Source organism: Temnothorax longispinosus, chromosome 10, assembly GCF_030848805.1.
Source record: "Temnothorax longispinosus isolate EJ_2023e chromosome 10, Tlon_JGU_v1, whole genome shotgun sequence".
Lineage (NCBI taxonomy): Eukaryota > Metazoa > Arthropoda > Insecta > Hymenoptera > Formicidae > Temnothorax > Temnothorax longispinosus.
Genome location: NC_092367.1, coordinates 9,510,418 through 9,529,163, shown reverse-complemented (window position 1 = coordinate 9,529,163; position 18,746 = coordinate 9,510,418). Strand labels below are relative to the sequence as shown.

Sequence of the window (18,746 nt, the reverse complement as noted above, 5' to 3'; positions counted from 1 at the left end):
AATTTTTTTACTTACATATATTTTCCTAATTCACTTAGACGCATTCTTACTAAACCAAAAATCCATCGCTGTATAAATACGTTTGCCGTAAATTAAATTATTGCCGTTAATTTGTAAATAATAATATTTTTTTATTTTGTAGTTAAGAAATATATATCTAACATAATTGACATATGGCAACCAACTATGTCATGCGACGTATAACTGTTATCTCTTCTGTTTTATAAAAATGAATATGCTGTCCAGAACGTAAGCGTTACCACCGTATTGCTTTACGCCACAATGTTGACGACGAAATTAAAATTGCAGGACTCCTTGCGTATCGTCTGGGCGCGGGAGGCGACTCCTCTCATTACTGATTCCATTTAAATCGGAATATTATAACGTGTATTTCTTTGCCAACGTATCGACACCCCAAGAGAATATCAAATGAATCGTGCGGTTGACGGAAACGTCACTTCGACTTATTCAAGAATTCCGCTTCAACAAGCACAGGCCAGCCAATGGACATCTTTGATACCCGATATTTTCGAGTTAACAAGCTGCTGCTGTCGTTTCTCGGTCTGTGGCCGGTACAGTCATCGTCTAACAAAAACACATTTTTCTATTGTACAATACTTGGTATACTGATTATACTCCTGCCGCAGGTATCTCGCAAATTATAGACGGACTAAAAAAATCGTAAGAGGATCAATTAAAGTTTCAATATTATGAGTTTTCTGAAATTATCGACGATTTTTGCGCTAATCGAATCTTGTACAGTTACATCGAAAGTCACGTATTTCACATTAAATACGACACGATAAATTAATTACAATTTATTAATAGGTCGCATTTTTGTTCAAACGTATGAGAAATTTAAACGATTTTTACGATGTTCTGCCAACTTTACTTGGAGCGCTTCTATGTCTCTTGAAAGTAATTGGTGTCCATTGGCAAGCTAAAAAAGTAAGTAAATTATGTCGCAATGTAGAAAGTTATTTTTCGTCCAAGAAAAATTGCTGTACTTCCAGTTTAAGATGCTGATTGAGCACGTGCGTCACGATTGGTGTTTATTGGCGAAATACCATGATATTTGGATTTTGATAGAATATGCCGAAAAAAGTCGGATATTCACAGTGGGTTACTTAAGTAAGCCTAACGATAAGTATACCCAACGTCCGTTCCACTGAGCAATTATGCAAAGAGAGACAATTCCTTTTTACCAGTTTTTACAAGCACGGGTGCAGCCAGTTTTGTGACGGCGCCGCTCACCGTACCCTTATTCGACATCATACTGACGTTAAACGTAACGAGACCGAAGAAAATGCCGCACCCCGCCGAGTTCTTTTTGAATTTGGAAAAGCATTATTACATTCTTTTAGCAATTACGTTCGCAGGGTACGCTATGTGTGTTACGATAGTGATCGCAACAGATACCATATATTTCGCGTTGCTGCAACATGCCTGTGGTACACTGGCTATATTAAGGTATCCTACTTTTGCTTCGTCTCATTTTTATAGAAAATATCTCTCCTATGTACATACATGACTATATACTTGCAGTTACCGTTTGAAAAAATTTGCTATACATGATAAATTAAAATGTATCAATCGTAATCCTATATCTAAAGAGGACAGAGATATTGAGAAGCTGGTCCAATGCATACAGCTGCAAATCAGAATAGAGAGGTTCATATAAAATCGAATAAATCGTATTATAAGGTCTACCTGAAATATTATAAATATGCTCCATGGATTTTTCTATCTCTATTTGTTGTCAATAGATTAATCCAGTTGATCGAATCGACGTTTGCGATGTGCCTTTTTGCCGACATTGGTTTGGGCATTCTACTTCAGTGTTCTACATGCGTTATGGTATACATATAATACATTCTAAATACACAGTTAGAGCTATTTAATAAATTGTTGATCCGTTACATATTGTGAAAATATTCTCTTTTATGTTGACTCGAATCGATTTTGTATTTGTGCGTTATTGTGCAGATCGTGATTAATACGGAACTAATAAAAAACGGTCCACTTTTGCTCCTTCAATCTACTCGATTTTTCTTTAATAGTTGGATAGGACAGAAGATAATAGATCACAGTTCTCAGATTTCTGTTGCAGCGTAAGTTATTGATTTAATTAATCCATGCCGTCATGATTTTAAAGCTATAATATATTTTCAGATATAACGGATTGTGGTATCAAATGTCTTTGGAAGCAAAAAGAATGCTACTATTTTTAATAATAAAGTGTCAAAAACCATGTCACATAACTATGGCGAAAATATACGTAATTTGCTTGGAAAGTTACAGCACGGTAAAGTTCAGTATACTCGTATATATGAATAATAGCCGTGAAAATAAGTACCTAAATCTAAAATCTGTAGGGGAGACCGGGGCAAAGTCGGCCCCGGGGCGGAATCGTTTTTGTAATTATCTCGAAATCTGTATGTTGTGAACTCGCCATTAATACTGTAAGCGCGGCTTATGGCGCCCACGTGACCAACGGATTTTAGTGAGGTTACGTGTTATGTTGTGATTCTTATCGAAGCAAACGTGTTTTCGCAGGTCAAAAGTAAAATTTCTTCCGCGTCGAAAGTTTGTAATATCTTAAGTATTATTGTCTCTCCGAATTTCAAAGTAAGTGATTCTAAAGAGTAATGCATAAACACGAATCCAGTGCAGTTTTTTATTTTCATTTATTTCTATTATTTTAGCGACCAAACCTAAAACTTGTGTTCGGGGCGAAGTCGTTTCCAAGCCAAAACAAAGTCAAGAAAGCTAAATAATATGTCCTGCGTATGTTCGGAGATAATAAAAAACACAGCCGATGAAAAACAGTGCATTTTGTGCAGGCGTAAGGCACACAACAAGTGCGTGCGCTCGTCCAGACTCTGTTTTTACATGCTTTAACTGTTAGCGAAAAAGAAAATTGATTTTCTTGAAATTATTTTCCGCTTTCCATTTTTTTATTCTATTATTTTTTATGATCAAAATTATGTATCTTTATTTAAAATCCAGTCCGAGAATGAAGACACGACTCCGTCCCGAGAATTTTGACTTTTCGATTTTTGCACCTTTGTCGTTTTTACTCTATACCGGTTGAACAAAGCGACGTAGACTAAAAATGCCTATATAAATTTTGTAGCCAAGGGTTCACTCTTTACAATGGTATACTATATTTTACTAAAATGATTTATTTTGTTGTAAAAATTGGCACCGAAAAAAAAAGGGCCGACTTCGCCCCGGTCTCCCCTATAAATAATCTGTTTTCGAACAATATTTAAAACATATATAAACATTCCGCTTAATTATACGTATTTAAAAAATTACATGTAAAAAATATATATTTGATATTACATTATATTTTTAAGCTCATGAGAAAGTCCGCTTCTTACGTTACGTTAATGGTATCATTAAGCTCGGATGACATGTAATTATTCGCCATATGGAATGCGGTTTACTTCGTGCATCATATTTTGTCAAAAGTATGATTATGAATAAAAGTATTTTTGTTTTTATACGTATTATCGAAAATTCTAATATCTGCAATTATAATATTTCTAAAATATTATTTTATTTCTCGACTAACTGGCACAATATAAAAAAATATGCACTACGTTTTGGCTCGAGGTTTGAGCCCTTCTCAAGTGCGGTCTAATCGTCAAAATTGACTCGTCATGTGGTACTCAAATATTTGATATGCAAACTTTTGGAAATTTGACACATGAGACACCTGTACTTTATGACTATGTTGGAATATTCTCGTGAACATAAGGATGTCTTTTGAGTACCACATGACGAGTCAATTTTGACGATTAAACCGCACTTGAGAAGGAACCTCGAGCCAAAACGTAGTGCATATACTTTTTTATATTGTACCCGTTAGTCGAGAACTAAAATAATATTTTGGTTTTAATTACTGGCGGAGGAAGTTATTTTTTTCTATAATATTTTTTATTTGTATTTCTTAGATAATTTTTAATTAAGCATTTATTTTAATAAATGTAATTATTTATCTACAATAATTTTGTTTCTATGTCCTTCTTTATTTATTTGCTGATTATCTATTAAAATTTAAGTAGAGATCGTATCGTTAATTTTATAATAATATAAATATATATATAGAATTTGAACTTAACAGTTAAGTAATAAACATCATATTTTATATTCTTTCTTCATTCTATTCTGAACAATAATATTAGTTATTATATCGAATCATTTGTTATCCGTGAATAACAGATATAATACCGTATGCAATTGTGTACTTGCGTAGAAAAGTAGAAACAAAATATAATATATTAACGCAAAAAATGTTAAACTTCATAGAACTGATGATTCTTCCAATACTGAACGGTTTAAATAAAATAAGTAAACAGTTTCACTTTTGTGGTTCTGCAATTTGCGTGTATCTTACTACCATTTATCTTATAGTTTTAGCAATTTTGCTTGTTTTATAAAGCGATGGGCATATACAATGTACAGTCGCAGTTATAGACCTTTCCGATCAAAGAGTCCGTTGAGAGAAATGCGACTCATTACTCATAAATATGTGATTGCGTGGTACTGTGGAACATATTCCATTGTTTTTTCGTTGTATTACTATTTTCTTTTTGAAAATCTTTTCAAAGAAATACGCAACTATCATTTTAAAGGAATAAACTCTGCGATTAGGCGTGAATATTCGACGAGATATCTGATCGTTTCGAACTTCGGTTTTCCAATATAATATGTCTTTTTTTGACAATCGCTACTATTATCTCAACAAAAGGTTCCTGTCCGTAATCGGCCAATGGCCATTTCAGTCGCGACTGGAGGGTAACATGATGTTCGCCGTTACATCTTTGTTTATTTTCAGTTTGACAGCCTTTGAGGTGTTTAAAGATACGTACAACAGGTATACAGGTTACGTTAGAATTGAGACTGACAATTCGTTTCTAATTTCCGGCAGTTTTGGGGCTTAGCAGCTGGAATAACGGATCTGAGCATCATTATGGAAAATACGTCACCGTTACTGGTGAATAGCTTCGTCATCATGAAGCTCATTAACTGCGTGTTTACTAATGACAAAGTTCGTACTTTATGTTCTGCCGCATATGAGGCTAATCGGATCGTTCTGTGATTGTATACCGAATGACTTCTTCGAGCTGCAGATGAAAGAGCTTCTGGAGGATATCGAAGAGACATGGAAGATGAAACACGCAAGTCCAGAGAAAGAAATATTACAGCATTACGCAGAGGAGAGCAGAACATTCACGATACGATACGCGAGTAAGTTACCTTTATTTTATAATTAGTTTGTTTTATTCCTAATGGATAAATACCGCAAATCTGTTAATATATGGAAATCTGTCGATATTACTTCTTATATCTCCCCTTCTCCCGATCTGATTTTCTTGTTATTGATCATATTGTGTTTTAAGTTGCGCTTAAATTTTTCTTGGACTTTTAAATAAACAGCTTGCTCTTTTTCTGTTAAAATATCGTAACTTTTGAAGCAACGTAAAGAAAAAAAAGTGACTTCCAGTTGCTCTTTACGTAACGTGGCTTTTCTACTCTACGACACCAGTGGTCATTAGCGGAATCTATAAGTTTTTACCGACGAACGAAACATACACGGCTAGGTTTCTATATCGCTTGGAACATGTTCTTGACATGGACAAGTATTTTAACCTGTTGATGCTTCACGGGTTTATCAGCGTATTTTACATAGTCTCTGTGGTGATAGCTGTCGACTGCACGTTTACACTTTGCACTCAGCATATCTGTGCATTGTTCGAATGTATACGGTAAGTTGTCCTCGCGAGAAAATCTGTATCAAGAAAATCTTTTAAGATCAGCAGTATTATAATTTTGTTAAATAGATATGACATAGAGCGCATACGAAACTCGAATTTCATATTGCCTGAGCCAAATATTGAGGACGATGAAGCGTATCATGACATAATTGGCTGTATCAAATCCTACAAACATGCGTTAAAGTTAGTATCAATACCGCATTTTATATGTCTTGCACAATATGGCACTATTTACACATATTTCTAAAATACTTAACTTATCTAGAAGAGGTAACGTTTATATCAATTTAAATAAATTTTATGTGAAATTTTATATTAGATTTAACCAAGTACTGATTATATTAAATTAGCTGCCCCGGCAAACTTCGTACCGCCTAACAGTAATGAATGTAGTGATTATAAGACACGCAAAGAATTAGCAAAAAAACCGAATGAAACGGACGGAAAGGAGATCTAACTATCACCCCCCCAGAGAAAAAGAACGAAAGAAAGAAACAGAATCTCCAAAAGAAAAAAAAAGGAAGACCAAGAGAGATAGAGAGAGAGAGAGAGAGAGAGAGAGAGAGAGAAGAGAGAGAGAGAGAGAGGGGCGAGGAGAGAGAGAGAGAGAGAGGAGAGAGAGAGAAACTAGAGAGAGAAAGAGAGGAGACAGTGTGAGAAAGAGAGAGAGAAGGAGAGAGAGAGAGAGAGAGAGAGAGAGAGAAGAGAGATGGAGAGTAGAGGAGAGAGAAGGAGAGAGAGAACGAGAAGACTAAGATAGCATATAAATTGATGAGATAACAGCTATATTTTTCTAGATTAATTTTTTTTTTTTATGTACGTGAATTTTTTTCCGAATTTTTCCGATATTTATTAGTTATTCTTCTGCTATTCCAGAAAATTCTACCCCTATTTCATATACTTGTGGTAAAAATTCGGCCCAGCCGTTCTTGAGTTATAAGTGGTCTAACTAACCCGACTTTGTTTTATATATTAAGATTTATTTTAATAGATTAAAATATTTATTTTATTATTTTATTACCAATATTGTACCTGCGTTTTGCGCTAGCCCGTTTACTTGGTTAGTTAGCCCGTTGCGATACCTTTGTACGCGCGTAAGATAACTTTGTATATATGTTACGGGCAAAGTCAGCATGGTGTGCAGTGTCGGCATTGCCCGGGCAATGTCAGCATTGCACAACGCGACTGGGCAAAGTAGTTTATTAGCGGACATTGCCCGGTTTGATGTGGGCAAAGTTAACACTGCCCATCCAGTGATGGCAATGTCAGCAACGATTATCACATTGCGGACTTTGCTCGGTTCCAAGTGGGCAATGTCGACAATGCTAAATCTCCGTGGGCTAAGCTGCGCTAAATAAGGGTAATTCTTCAGTTTAGCTACCTCAGCACAGAAATCGATGCAATTAGGCTTAATCGACGCGTTTTTGCATGAAACGAACGAACCTGGCAGAAAAAAGTGTCGCTCTGCCCCGCGACGCGAGATATTAATCGTCAAAGTTGAACCGACGACATGTAGCAACACTGAACGTGCCCTGCGGCCATATGCGCATGCTCAGTGGTCGCACGCGCATGTAAAACTGCGCCAATTTTAAATGAATCAATCGTGCAGAATAACCAAGCATCTTGATTCAAGCAGTTAGGTCTCACGCTGGGAGTTTCATTAGTTTAATTATGCGTGGGAAGCACACACACACACACACACACACACACACACGGGGGAGTGCGAGGGGGGGCCTTCGGCCCCCCCTCCCCCGCACCCACCCCGTCGGTAGACAGCGTGGACCTCGCTTTACAACATAAAGTACATGCTAAGTTGTAAAACGAAATTATAAAGTACATGCATGGGGGAGGGTGCAGGGAGAAAAGCCTTTCTGTTCACGTGTGCTCACGCATGTAAGCCCCCTTGCACCCCTCCATGCATGTGCTTTATAATTTCGCTTTACAACTTAGCATGTACTTTATGTTGTAAAGCGAGGTCCACGCTGCCTACCGACGGGGTGGGTGCGGGAAAGGGGGGGCCGAAGGCCCCCCCTCGCACCCCCCCCGTGTGTGTGTGTGTGTGCTTCCCACGCATAATTAAACTAATGAAACTCCCAGCGTGAGACCTAACTGCTTGAATCGAGATGCTTGGTTATTCTGCACGATGTAACTGTTTAATGATTTTCGTTAAAGCAGGGCACATACACACGTGTGTATGCCCTGCTTTATAGAAGTTGTGATTTTCGTTAAAGCAGGGCACACACACGTGTGTATGCTGGTGTATGCCCTGCTTTATAGAAGTTGTGATTTTCGTTAAAACAGGGCATACACACGTGTGTATCTTGCGTCGCGGGGCAGAGCGACACTTTTTTCTGCCAGATTTGTTCGTTTCATGCAAAAACGCGTCGATTAAGCCTAATTGCATCGATTTCTGTGCTGAGGTAGCTAAACTGAAGAATTACCCTTATTTAGCGCAGCTTAGCCCACGGAGATTTAGCATTGTCGACATTGCCCACTTGGAACCGAGCAAAGTCCGCAATGTGATAATCGTTGCTGACATTGCCATCGCTGGATGGGCAGTGTTAACTTTGCCCACATCAAACCGGGCAATGTCCGCTAATAAACTACTTTGCCCAGTCGCGTTGTGCAATGCTGACATTGCCCGGGCAATGCCGACACTGCACACCATGCTGACTTTGCCCGTAACATATACATCACGTGGATGCGTGCTTTCGACTAATATCACTGAAGAGGGCCCGTTTTAGGGCTGAAACGTTTGAATAATTACTTTAATGTTTTAATGTACTGACTAAGTATTTCTAAATATAATATCCCCGCACACTAGATCTTGCGTCGGCTCTCATAGCCCACTATTTACGTTATTTATTATTTATTATTTTACACGTAGACTTTCCGATGTGCTCTCGTCTAACTACGCAACATCATTTCTTTTTCTTCTGGGAAATGTAGTTATATGTTTAAGCTTCGGCGCGGCTGAGGTAAACATCCGAATTAAATATAGAAACTTTTAAAAAATAACTGTTATTTTATATGAAAGGTGCTAAATAAAGTTATGTATTTAAGTTGATAATGGTAAACAATCAACTCGACGAAATTATCAGAATTCTCTCTGCTAATTTAGCGCAAGTGCTACACATATATTGCCTGAGTTTGATTTCTCAAAGATTGATCGATCACAGCAGCGGACTTCAGGACGTAATGTACGCATTATGACCATGTGTTAGTCAGTAATATTTAAACAATTTATACGCTAAAGGATATATTAAACTAAAAAAGAGATGTGTGTGTGTGTATAAATTATAAAATCAGAAAAGATATATTTTATAATTCAGCTCTCTTTATTAAATAATTTAAAAGTCAATGTCGCGTTATTTTGTTGGCAAACAAAAATTGTATAAAATATTAAGGCATTTACAGTTACAGCTGTGACTGGTATAATATTTCATTAAGATCGAGACGTCTCTTGAAATTTACATTACTGCGTACTGCTAAGCCGTGCCAAATAAAAGCTGGTAAGGTGTTTGTAATGTCGATGGTGAATTTCAGCTCGGTATGTGCAAAACGCAATATTTCTTTGAATATTTAAAATCAAAAACATTATTGTGATATTATTTTTAGATCTTGCAAGTATCCTTATCGTATTTTACGATGCTTACGTCACTACAGTAAGAATCGTAACAAAGTTTATAATGGAATTATAACTTTTGGGAATATGTCAACATCATTATTAATCTTGCTTTATACTATATCAAACGATATACATATATATAGATAATACATATATATAAATTTATACATATTTTAATGCACCAATTAAAATATATTCCTTAAGAAAAGCTATTCAATTTTGTGTTTATGTCGATTATTTCTTTTACATGAAATATGATCGTAATGTGTAATAATTGTAATAAATAATAAATACAGATATAAATCATCATTTTGTTGTCACAGTTATTAATTAGACAAATATAATCATTAAATAAATAACTTAAAACAAATGTGCAAGTTATGTGAGTGCACATAATTATTTCAAGCTTATTTAATAAATTGCATACTATAATAATATGTATCTTTCCCTCTCTTAAAAAAAAATTGGATAAAAATTGTGGTGTATGCGCGTGGAGAGAGAGGGCACTAAGTACGGGTGTGTGATGTGTGAGTGCGTGTGAGGAGAGCGAGGCGCTCGCGTAGTTTTGTAAGCCGGAAGTGAGTTGAGAGAGTCACGCGGCTCAGATAATATACGATCAAGGTTGAATTAACAACGAGTCATTGCATCAATTCACCCTCTCGCATCCTAAGGTATCCTCGCACCCACGGCAAGGCGAAGACTTTGCAATTGGCGACGAGGACGATTGAGCCGAGGGTCCTCGGGATCGAGAGCCGGGAGCGACAGGCGCAGCGACAGTATTTGCGACGAGCGAAAGACGGCTAACAACGGGCCAAACAGCACAGGCAACGCCTTGTGATAGGAACTCAGGATACTTGGTGCAGTAAGTAACAGATCGAGAGAACGCACAGAAAACGTCAACAACGACGTATAAAGCGCAATACACGTAACACGGGTTACAGACATACAAACGAACAAGTAATCTCGGGGTAGCGAATGAGCGACACAAAGCCAAAGAAAGGCGAGACTTCGTCACCGGCACGCAAACTAACAGCGAGTGAGGCGCAGCACCTACTAAAACCAGAGATAATCGCAGAGCTACGGAGAAGAGGCGTCGACGTCGACAATTCTCAAAGCAGAGATAGTCTACGGGAGCACCTCGTGAGACTAGTGAGGTTAGAGCTCAAGAGCGCGGGCAAAGAGGCCAGACCGGCATCCTCGAACACAGTCGGTACAACAGGTAACGTAAACCCAAGGAAAACCGCGGATCGAGGCACGAGCGGTAGAGGGAGACAGCGAAAACGTCAACAACGACGACGGACAGATCGACAATAGCGACGAGCACGCGAGCAGTGACGACGACATGGCGCTTGACGCAAAAATATTTTTCAGGCTAGAATCGGACGACTGGGAATCATTCACGGAAAGGCTGGAGCTGTTTTTTTTTCGCAAAAGACATTACAGAGATGGAAAAAAAGCGAGCACATTTACTGACGCACATCGATGAAGACACGTATAAACTGTTCAAAACCCTGACTGCGCCAGACAAACCAGCGACAAAAACATGCGACGACCTAGTTAAGCTGCTAGCTGGACACCTCCGCCGTCCGAAGTCATGGAGCGTTGCAATTTCAATCGCGCGAAACAAGAGCCAAATGAGACAGTCGCGGAGTTTGCGACACGACTGAGGCTACTGGCACTCAACTGCAATTTTGCGAATAACCTGAGCAACGCATTGCGAGATCAATTCGTGTGCGGGATCCACGAGGAGTCAACACGGATCAAATTATTCAAACGTTTAAACCTAACGTTTGAAGATGCGTGCAAAGAGGCCACAGCGAGAGAGAGCGCGATGAAGAACGCAACAGGAGCATTACAATCGCTGTCGAACAAAAATGTCAAACACGAAAGTTTTGCTATGGACCAATCAAAGAACCGTAAGCCCCGGCACAAGCAGCAAAACAAGCGCGCAAGTGGGCCAGTGCACGACCAAGTGCAAGCGCAACAAGCAAGCACGCAACGCACGGGCGGAGTGACGTGCTACTGCTGTGGAGAAAAGGGGCATGAGACAAAGGCATGCAAGTATCGAGACAGGAGTTGCAATTTCTGCCACAACAAGGGTCACCTGGAACGGGCCTGCATAAAGAAGAAAAAGCTGCAATTTTTGCAGGAGGAGCACAGCGACACGAAGGACGAGAGCAACAGTGGAGGCAGCAGAGAAAGCAGCACATCCAGAAGCAACAATTACCTCGATTTTTTTAACATGGACTACAAGATTAATGTACACCATAGCGACGCAACCAGGGCGGACCCAATGTTTTTCGATGTAAAGATTAATGGTCAATTAATCAAAATGGAATTTGACTTAGGTACATACTTTAGCGTAATGTCTGAAGGTTTTGTTAAACGTAAATTCAAAAATATTAACATTGAAAAATCAGAGATAAATTTGCTCACTTATGAAGACAATTCAATGGAGCCACTGGGCCAATTAAAAAACTTTAAGGTCAATTTTAATATCGCCACTAAAATTTTACATTGCGTAGTATTGAAGGGAAACAAAGTCCCCTTAATAGGAAGACAATGGCTCTCAGCGTTTGGGCTGTGGCCATTAAAGTCACTTAGCAATTCAGGCATTGCGCTAAATAACAAACAGGCGATACATAAATTGCAGACGAACGACGTACGCGACAAATTATTAACAGAATTTGAAGTACCATTCAGCAATACGCCAGGCGTATACAACAAGCGCAACGTTAGAATTCATGTAAAACCAAACACCAAACCAGTCGCGTTTGGAGCAAGGCATGTACCATACGCGTTAAAGCCAAAGATCGAGCAAGAACTTGAACGGTTAGTTATTTGGAAAAGGTAGAGTCGAGCGAATGGGCAACCCCCATTGTGCCGGTACTAAAGGGTAATGATCAGGTGAAAATTTGTGGAGATTTTAAAATTACATTGAACCCGCATTTAAAAGTAACGAAACGTCCTTTTCCGCGAATCGACGACATCTTTGCAGTAATGCGGAACGGCTCAACATTTTCTCAGCTAGATCTACCACATGCATACATGCAAGTACCAATTGACGTAGAGTCTCGGAAATATCTCACAATCGCAACGCATGCCGGCCTGTTTCGATACACAAAAATGATGGAAGGTACAGCCCTTGCTCCAGGCGAGTTTGTACAAATTATGGAGGAATGTTTACAAGGAATTCCTAATACTATCGCGTACATGGACAACATTTACGTAACGGGCAAAACGACTGAGGAACATCTTGAAAATTTGAGACTGGTTTGCCAAAGGCTAACGGAGCGCGGATTAAGGCTAAACAAGGATAAATGCGATTTCATGAAAGAGCGTATAGATATTCTGGGATTTGTGATAGACAAAGACGGACTGCACAAATCCAAAACAAAGGTTAAAGCGATGTACAAAGCGCCGCGTCCGGAAAACACTAAACAGCTGGTCTCATTCCTTGGACTAATTAATTTCTACGCGAGATTTCTGAAAAACAGATCAGATAAGTTACGACCGCTTTTTGATTGTGCAAACAAAGAAGTTTTCGAATGGACCAAGGAGTGCGAAAAAGCTTTTTGGTGGTTTAAAAACGAGATGATTTCCCCGCGAGTTCTAGCGCACTATGACCCAGACGAGCAACTGGTACTAGCGTGCGACGCGTCCCACTACGGACTCTCAGCGATTCTGGCACACAAATACAAAGACGGCACAGAACGGCCAATCGTTTTCGCGTCAAAACGTATTCCAGAAAAAGAGCTGAACAGAGCAATAAACGACAAGGAGGCATGCGCCATTGTTTTCGGGTTCGTTAAATTTTACGATTTTGTTTACGGCCGTAAAATAACTCTACGCACCGATCATAAGCCGCTTGAAACCATTTTCGGCCCAAAGAAGGGCATACCACTGACGGCGGCAACTAGATTACAACGCTGGGCAATTTTTGTGTCAGGGTTCGAGTATGACATCGAATGGATTAAATTAGAACAAAACGGGAATTGTGACGCGCTATCGCGGTTACCTATCGAGGACAATACGGAAATATTTGAATTAGACGTTACACAACTTCATTTCGTTACCAAGGGCGCGAAGGTAATAGACTACGAAACTATTGTTTACGAGACAAAACGTGACCAGGTCTTATCGCGAATAACAAGGTTCTGCGACAGGTTGGCCCACGAACAGTAAAGAGCTCACCGAGGAAGAGAAACAGTTTTTCACGAAGCGTTATGAATTATCAGTTGAAAATAATTGTTTATTCTGGGGATACCGAATAGTCATACCGGATAGGCTACGAGGTCGAATTCGGGATGACCTACATTTGTCGCACCTAGGAATGGTCAAAATGAAATCGTTAGCGCGGTCTTTGGATCCAATTCAACCTCATTTTTAGGGAATAATTTTTAAGGGCTGATTTTGATCATCATGTGTGTGAATTTTATCAAAATACATTCTGGTAGAATTCTATGGCCTGTAGACTTAATAAAAAAGTTTTATGTTTAATAGCCTGTGAATAATTGCCCAGTTGTCTAAATGATGTGTAGGGGATGATTTTTATTGATTGGTTATGATCCTTATGGGGGTGAATTTGATTGAAATATATTCTGAAAAAATTTCACGGCCCGTGAACTCTATTTAAATTTTTTACTCTATTTGTTTTAGAATAATTGTTAATTTGTCGAAATGTTGATTCAGGGGTGGTTTTGAAGGGTTGATTTTAATTATAATGGGGGGTAACGTCTGAAAACTATTTAATTGGATGTCATAAACCATTTTGTTTCAAAGTTGCATCGAATTTGATAGAAACTGCTAAGATTTTAGATGTTATTTGCATACTTTCCTAATTTTTAGGGTAGTTTGAGCGATATTTTGGTCATACTGCCCCACCTTTGAATGTAAATGAAAATCGCCATACGGCATCCAAAAATTAAGTTTTCGACGGAAATTTTGAGATCTCGCCAAGCATTTTATCTTCAAAAATAAAATGTGCAGAGGGGTGGCTATTTTGAGAAAGAATGCTCCATATATATTGTCACGACTTTTTACACTCCCGGACCGCTCCGGGACGTGTGCCGGATCAAAAGGACTTAGGAGAGCGGGATAGTAGGCCTCTCCAGTGGTTTCCTCGCACCTCCGATACTCCACGAAATGTTCCGAATGTTGGGCGCCAGACGCGTACATTCGCGTCCACGAAATCGCAAAAAAACCTAAACGAGACGCAAAACGAAGTGTGGAGGTGCGTGGAATCGGCTAGCTTGACCTAATCACGGGCGGGGTTAATGAAGGGCAGCGCGATTTTCGGCGGGGTGATACGATAATTTCATACTCAGTCAGATAACCAAGAAAATAACATTTATTGAGTACTGGTTGTCGAGAAAATAAATTCAATAAACAAATCAAGAAATTGAGTCTCTAATAAACACGCTGAAGGCTCTATTCTCACACAATGAATAATTCGAGTCGAAAACCGTACGAAAACTCTGTCGCAATATCTTAACTTAACGCGAGATATTCGGCTCGGGCGCAACGGGGAGGCGCCGAGTCATTTAACCAAGCAAGTCGCGATATCGCTAATAATGTTGGGCGCCAGGTGTGGAGAAGGCCACACCACCTTTGACTCGAAGTACGCGTCTAATAACCACGGAACGCCAGGAAGAACTACGCAAGTAACATCTAAACGCACGAAACGTGTGAACGCCGGTAATTTCTTAACGCGAATACAAGTCTACATAATTAATCAATCGGCGGGAACGACCTTCGACCGCGATTAACATTGCCATCGACATTCCAACGCAAAATTCGAGATTATCACGAGCAGGGACGCCATAGGACGTAACGCAATTAATACCGGACGCAAGTTTCTCAACGCGAGAGCACAATTATCACCCGTAATAACGAGATCCGAACACAAATCGATACACTAACACCGACGCTCGAACACAAGAATTTCCCGGCGCGAAGAAACGGTAACACAATTTACGAAGTACCGGCCCGTATGCTGTCGTACATCAAGGTCGCGAGGACGACGCAATATACTCGCGATATCGAACTTATTAACGCGCCTATCACGATCTCCAGGGATTCGCCATAACGCTTGTACCACGGTTCCGCGGCCACGATACCATCCCGAGGCCCTTCGCTCTCGTTATCGATCGCGAAATTACACTCGATCTTAACATGCGTCATCCCGAGCGAGAGCGTGCACCGGAGGGCGGTGTCGTGGCTTTACATTTCGCGATTTACGGGCAACCTCACCGGTGATACACCTCCTCCTGGGCTCTTCGCCGTCGCCTTTCACCAACGATCCTCGATCCGCCAGATAACGATCGAAATACCCGACTCGGGGTGGCTATCGCGTATCTTAATCAAAACGTATTTTGTCGCCGACGGACGACCAGAGAGTGAAAACGCTAGACCCGCTCGATTGCGGAATCGATACGGTACCCCTTCCTGAGGGGCGCGCGAGCCAATCGGGCGCAAGCTTGCAAGCCCGCGGTGTCCCGGCGCAGTGCTGTCGATACGAGATCCTTCGGGGGTGGGCAACGGTCCCTCGGCGGCGTGCGACTCCTCAAATTTTGGTCCTTAGCGGCGGACGGAACTCGGTTCTCGCCGGTGTGCCTCCGGCTTGACCCTGGGGCGGTGATCAGTCACCCCGTAGGTCGATGTTTTGTGGAGATCATTTGCTGAAGCGGGGTGTTTACCCAGCGCTCGGGGCCCCGCTATCGGCGGCCTCGTCCGTCGCTGCCGCATGTGCCGCCCGCCTGCCGCGTTGCTCTCGCCAGCCCGCGATCTCTGCTGCTTCCGCGTTTGCCACCCCTCCTTGGTTATCGATCGTCCTTGATTTCCTTCGCCAAATACTCCCTCGAAGGTTTGCCGTGGTGTGGGTGAGGTGCCGCGCGTATTACATTGCATAAAAAACAAAAGAAAGTAATCAGAATGCGGAAACGCGATTAAATACGACCCCTGGAGATCTCGCCGTTGCCTCCCTGGTCCGTCCCTGGGCGCGAAATTCCGCGTCTTGTGACGGCGGCGGGGCGCCGCGACGATGCGGCGAGCCGCAACGTCACAATATATATATATATATATATATATATATATATGTATATTATAATTTACCTTATATATATATATATATATATATATATGTATATAAGGTAAATTATAATCTTCAATAAAGTAAAAAATAATAATTATTAATATGAGTAAAATTTACTCAAGAAATGGAATAGAAATTATGTATGTACATGTACCGCACATGTGTGTGTACAAGTTTATTCTTATTTACAAGAGTTGGGCGTTTGCGCGTAAAATATATAATAATCTACATTTACATGTATACAATGTAAACTATATGTTTAACATGTCATGTAAACAATGATTAAATGGATTATCGAACACTCATATTTTATCAGAAATATCGAAAATTCATGTTTTGTTTGCAATTCTATTTTCAGTTATTATTATTTAGCTTAGGTACAATTTTCAAGACGCTATAAAAAATTAACAATAGTTTTGAAGATCTTAATTTTATTAAATTGCAGTTTATTTAATTGGAATATATGTATATGTACGGTATGTACATTACAATTCGTTACTTCTTTATACGTAAGTATAGAATATATGAACACCGCCACCTTGTTACGGCTCCACGCTCCATCTTTCTTTGATTGATTTCTAATCTTATGAGCCTGTACTATTATATTCTTAATCTTATATTTGTGAAAAAATAAATATTATGTACATTGTGTACATATTATATATTGCAACCCTAAACTTTTGTAACTCTAATTGTAGTTTAAATAATATTTCTTTTCGTCGTTTGAAAGCTGATAAAAATCAACATAAATAATAATATTTAGGTATATATTAGTATCATATGTATATTTTAAGTATAAGTAATAAATCAATTATAACTGAAATGCATTTAATCTAATTTAGTCTAGAACTACTTTTTATTTTTCTAGGATTATTTGCAAAAATACTGTTTAAAAGAATTAATCAATTAATTACTCAATTATAATAATTAGTTATATTGTCTACATGAAAAAGGTTTGAATAAACATAATGTAAACAATATGCAAACAATCCATGTAGATGTAGTCTTGAAGTTTACCACATAACCTTATTATTTACCCTATTATTTACTTTTTATCTTTTCTTCACTCTGTGTGTTCAGAAGATTGTGTATCACCAGTATATGAGATCATTCATGCTGATGAACAATCTTTTTTTAAATGAATAACAGACCTTTTACCAATTCCGAATATATGCAAGATAATAAAAGTTTATTTGAAGGTATTCAAAGTGATTACAATTTACGATTTAAATAACATTGTACTATAAGTATCTTAAAAAATATTTCTTTTTTTTGGAATTATAAACAATTCAACATTTTTCTAAAAATAAAAAACAGTGATCTAAATATATAAATATATCCTAGCAAAAATAGTTGGCGATCTATTTTTTAAATAACATTATTTAAAGTTATACCTTTGATTTTGCAATAATAATTTAGACCACTATAAATGAGTCAATAATAAAAAAAATAATTTTAAATAATAAAGCAACTTACTAATTGCAATAATTTTAAAGTGGATTAAAATTAACTTGTAAATATTATGATAATTTACTCGTTTTCGTGACAGAAGCAAAAACAAAAACGAAGAGAGCATAAGATTTAGGAAAAAGACCACATTACCATGTTTTTTGTACAAATATGGTCTGTAGTGATAGGCATACATTTAGTTAATTATAAGTATAATATTATAAGTGTAATAATGTCAGAAGGAGGAGAGGGAATAGAATGGATACTGAAAGTCAAAAGAGTAAGAAGCGAAAAGGAATGGCAGAGAAGACAAAAGGAAGACAAGCAAAAAGAAGAATAATGCGAGAAACGAGAGGAAAAGTACACTGAAACGGGAAGAAGGTTGTGTTTTGTCTCCGTTCTCTGTAAATCTTGATATTGTATAAGAATTAGGAAGCTTAAACGTGCAGAATGTATCTCGAGAAGGGAATCATTATCATTAAATTAAAAAAAATAATAATAATATTATAAATAAAAATATTAACTTAATATAGAAAAGAATAAGATAGTCTCACCATAAAAGAAAACTCGCATACTTTGAAATATTCTTATCTTGTAATTTTAGAGACTACAGATGTGGATTTATAAGGCAAAGAGTATGCCCATCGCAGTAGAATCTTATGATTGCAAAATGTAACGCACTAAGAGAAATGCGACTGTGTACTTATAAATATATGATGCTTTATTACGCGAAATTGTAGAATATTATCTTAGCGTATTTCATGATGACTTCTTTTAAAAACTGTCTCCA

At 38.6% G+C, this 18,746-nt stretch overlaps 1 protein-coding gene across 7 annotated transcripts; it reads left to right on the top strand.

The window, feature by feature from the left end:
* Window positions 1-388: 388 nt before the first annotated feature.
* On the top strand, window positions 389-9,642 carry LOC139820138 (uncharacterized). Of its 7 annotated transcripts, none has more exons than XM_071790155.1 (17): window positions 389-572; window positions 648-681; window positions 829-948; window positions 1,014-1,131; window positions 1,209-1,470; window positions 1,546-1,671; window positions 1,767-1,857; window positions 1,987-2,111; window positions 2,173-2,305; window positions 4,940-5,059; window positions 5,142-5,259; window positions 5,516-5,777; window positions 5,853-5,969; window positions 8,674-8,764; window positions 8,850-8,986; window positions 9,204-9,298; window positions 9,405-9,642. In XM_071790155.1, exons 1-17 carry the CDS (start codon window positions 430-432, stop codon window positions 9,485-9,487), a joined length of 2,175 nt encoding a protein of 724 aa, XP_071646256.1. In that variant the 5' UTR covers window positions 389-429; the 3' UTR covers window positions 9,488-9,642. The 7 variants fall into 7 exon arrangements, with proteins under 7 accessions (XP_071646256.1, XP_071646255.1, XP_071646253.1 ...); XM_071790154.1 differs by having other exon boundaries at window positions 391-572; window positions 9,210-9,336; window positions 9,405-9,634; XM_071790152.1 differs by having other exon boundaries at window positions 394-572; window positions 1,020-1,131; window positions 9,204-9,336; window positions 9,405-9,624.
* The last annotated feature ends 9,104 nt before the right edge of the window (window positions 9,643-18,746 follow it).